This window comes from Frankliniella occidentalis, unplaced genomic scaffold (assembly GCF_000697945.3).
Source record: "Frankliniella occidentalis isolate FOCC.00 unplaced genomic scaffold, Focc_3.1 Scaffold126, whole genome shotgun sequence".
NCBI lineage: Eukaryota > Metazoa > Arthropoda > Insecta > Thysanoptera > Thripidae > Frankliniella > Frankliniella occidentalis.
In genome coordinates, this window is record NW_026267253.1 from 540,056 (window position 1) to 543,085 (window position 3,030).

Sequence of the window (3,030 nt, forward strand, 5' to 3'; positions counted from 1 at the left end):
GGGCGGGGCGGGGCGGGGCGGGGCGGGGCCTGCTGACGGGCAGGCTCCTCCCTCTCACGATGCGGCGTGAAGCACGGGCCGGAACACCCTTTCCGGAACACCATTTCGGGAAGTCCACTTCGGGAACATCATTTCGGAAACACCATAAAATCGTGCTACTCTTACTGTAAATCTAGAACTCTGCGCGCTAAAATTACTCGTCATCCCATGATGCTTATCCTTACTTTTGAAAATTGTTTGTAAAATAATGACTGTCGTAGGTACTTGCGACCAAAGTGACCATAGATTTACAGTGACTTTATGAAGTTTTAATTAGTGTCGGAATATGCGGGGGAGCTTGTCACGTGACAATGGGTTTAGAAACTGCGTGCACGGCCAACGGCCAGTTCGTTGACTGGTATCACAAATTAATTTCGCATTTGCTCGGACAACTAATGCAGTTGGGCAACTGCAGGGAACGCTTCATCTGCGACTGTCACAGAATAGCTCTCGAAACGAATTATAAGCCAGTGTTCCTAATTTTCCTGTCTGTCCCCCAGGCATCTAACATTTAGCTCGCAGCTAATTTATTTTTTTCCGTGCGCTCTTTCTCCTGATTACAGTCGGAAAGTCAGTCACCGAGGCGCCTTATGTGAGGCCCCATGCGAGTATGCAACAAGCGACCGCACGCCTGCACTCGATACAGAAAAATCAGAAAGAAAGAAGGGGCCGATTGGCGGCCCTGCGTTTCATTGAATGCGGAGAACATTATTGAAAATCGAGAACACATTTCGCGTTTTTCTGGGTGTACTTACAGGGATGGAATGTGCTAGCGGCTCACGTCGTGGCCGCATTCTCGCCGCGAATGAGATCAGCTGCTTCTGAGGATGTACACAGGTCGTCAGCGGTTCCAATTCGCCAGTCTCGTCTGAACCGCTCCAGCACACCTTGCCGCGGAGTGCGGAGTGTAGCGAGGCGCGCGGGACTCAGAGAGCGGCTGCTGTCTGGGGTCGGGGGGACTCGCACAACATCCGCCTGCAACAAAGGGAAAATCAAATTATACCTCGGAGGAAACATGAAATAATATACAACATATCATTCATAACTAGCAGCTCGCTACACTTCCTGTAAGAAGACACCCCGGTGAGAGATATAGCCCGCGGGGCGGGGCGGGGCGGGGCGCGGCGGCGCGGCGCGCTAGTGTAGCCATTGTGCTCGCGCTACGCTACGCTCCGCTCCCCGCGCCGCGCGCCCCCTCCGCGACGCCCCCGACCGCGGCCGGCCGAGGGGGGGTCGCCGCGCCGCCATTGGCCGCGGGTGCCGCCGCGTCCCCCCACCACGGCGCGGCCGGGCCAATGGCGGGCGCGCTGGGCCGCGGGAGGCTGGAGGCATCCCAGCTGGAGCCGGAGCGGGAGGAGGAGGAGGAGGAGGAGGGCGAGGAGGAGGACGCCCTGGCTGGAGGCCGTGGTCGCGGGTCGGGCCGGCGGCATCACTCCTCGTCCGACCGTTGCCGCGCGCGTACCGCCCGTGCCGTGCTGCTCCAGTGCGTGAGCACGCCCGCGTGTGCCTGTGTGTGTGTGAGGGTGCGTGTGAGTGCGGCCTGTTGCCGAGGGCTGGCCCGCGAGGCGCCCACAGCCCCGCCCTGCTTCAAACCATGGCCATGTCCGGCATGGACATGTCGGCCGGGATGGACATGACGGCGGCGCTGGCCATGTCGCAGCACCCGGTGCTCGGCGGCATCCCGCCCGCCTTCTTCCTGCGCGCCTCGGAGCGCTACCAGCGCACGCCCAAGTGCGCCCGCTGCCGCAACCACGGCGTCGTCTCCGCCCTCAAGGGCCACAAGCGCTACTGCCGCTGGAGGGACTGCGTGTGCGCCAAGTGCACCCTCATCGCCGAGAGGCAGCGCGTCATGGCCGCCCAGGTACGAGACAGTGTGACCCTTCTGACCCCGACCAGGTCATCGTGACAGCGGGTCCAGCGGGTCGTCCTTGACCCTGCCCTGCCTTCGGACCTCCACAGCGTGTTGTCACCCGAGTCTGGGCCCTCTTCGTCACACAGTCGGCGGGCGGCGGAGGTCCAGTCACCGCCTCGCCCCTGGGAGGTGGGCCTCCACGCGGCACCGGAGCTCGACGGGACTGCCCGCCCTCCAGGGGCCCAGCGACTGACTGTGCCGCCGGCGGTAGAGGACTTGTGGAGCATTCTGCCCCTCCCCCCTCTCACTCTTGACTTCATAACAAGGATTTTCATACGTCGACCGTGTGCGTGCGTGCATGAGTTTGTGAGCATGTGTGCGTGTATGTGTCGTGACTGTCCAACTGCACGCGGAGGTCCCACAGTTAGGCCTGCGCGCGCGTGTCAGTGTGTGACTGTGTATGTCTGTTCGTGTGTGTCTGTTCGTGTGTGACTGTCTGTGTGTCTGTTCGTGTGTGTCTGTGTGTCTGTCTATGTGTCTGTTCGTGTGTGTCTGTCTGTGTGAATGTCTGTGTGTCTGTTGGTCCGGCGCGTGGCGGTGCGTGGCGCGAGTAACGAGCGGCCGGGGCTGGAGAGCCCTCCACTCGAGTCCACGTGTGGTCCTCGCGTGTGCGCCGCGTGCTGCTGGCCACCCCACCCCGCCCCGCCACGCCCCGCCATGCTGACGGTGTTCTTGTTGCAGGTGGCGCTGCGCCGCCAGCAGGCCCAGGAGGAGAGCGAGGCCCGCGAGCTGGGCCTCATGTACGCGTCGCCGCCCGGCTCCAACCCGGGTGCCAACGGCGGCGGCGGCGGGGGCGGCGCGCCCGTGCTGCCCGGGGGGCCGTCGCCGCCCCTCAGCCTGAGCGCGCCCGGGCCGCTGGGCACGCCGCCGGGCGCCGCCTCCACCCCGGCGCACGCCGCCGACCTGGGGCCGAGCCTGGGGCTCGCCGGCCTGCTGCAGCCCAGGGGCGGCGCCTCGCAGCCCGCCTTCCCCGGCGTGGAGCCCGGCAGTCCCAACAGTGAGTACTACCTCGTACTACCTCGCACTACCTCGTACTACCTCGTACTACCTCGTACTACCTCGTACTACCTCGTACTACC

The 3,030-nt window shown here is 63.4% G+C and overlaps 1 protein-coding gene across 1 annotated transcript in view; it reads left to right on the top strand.

Annotated features, from left to right (window-relative positions):
* The first annotated feature begins 22 nt into the window (after positions 1-22).
* The window catches only part of LOC127750047 (doublesex- and mab-3-related transcription factor A2-like), a 13,597-nt gene continuing 10,589 nt past the window's right edge, over positions 23-3,030 (top strand). Inside the window, exons 1-2 of the mRNA XM_052270518.1 lie at positions 23-1,900; positions 2,633-2,962. Coding sequence (XP_052126478.1) covers positions 1,634-1,900; positions 2,633-2,962 — 597 coding nt within the window. The 5' untranslated portion in view covers positions 23-1,633. The remainder of the gene's footprint in view (positions 1,901-2,632; positions 2,963-3,030) is intronic.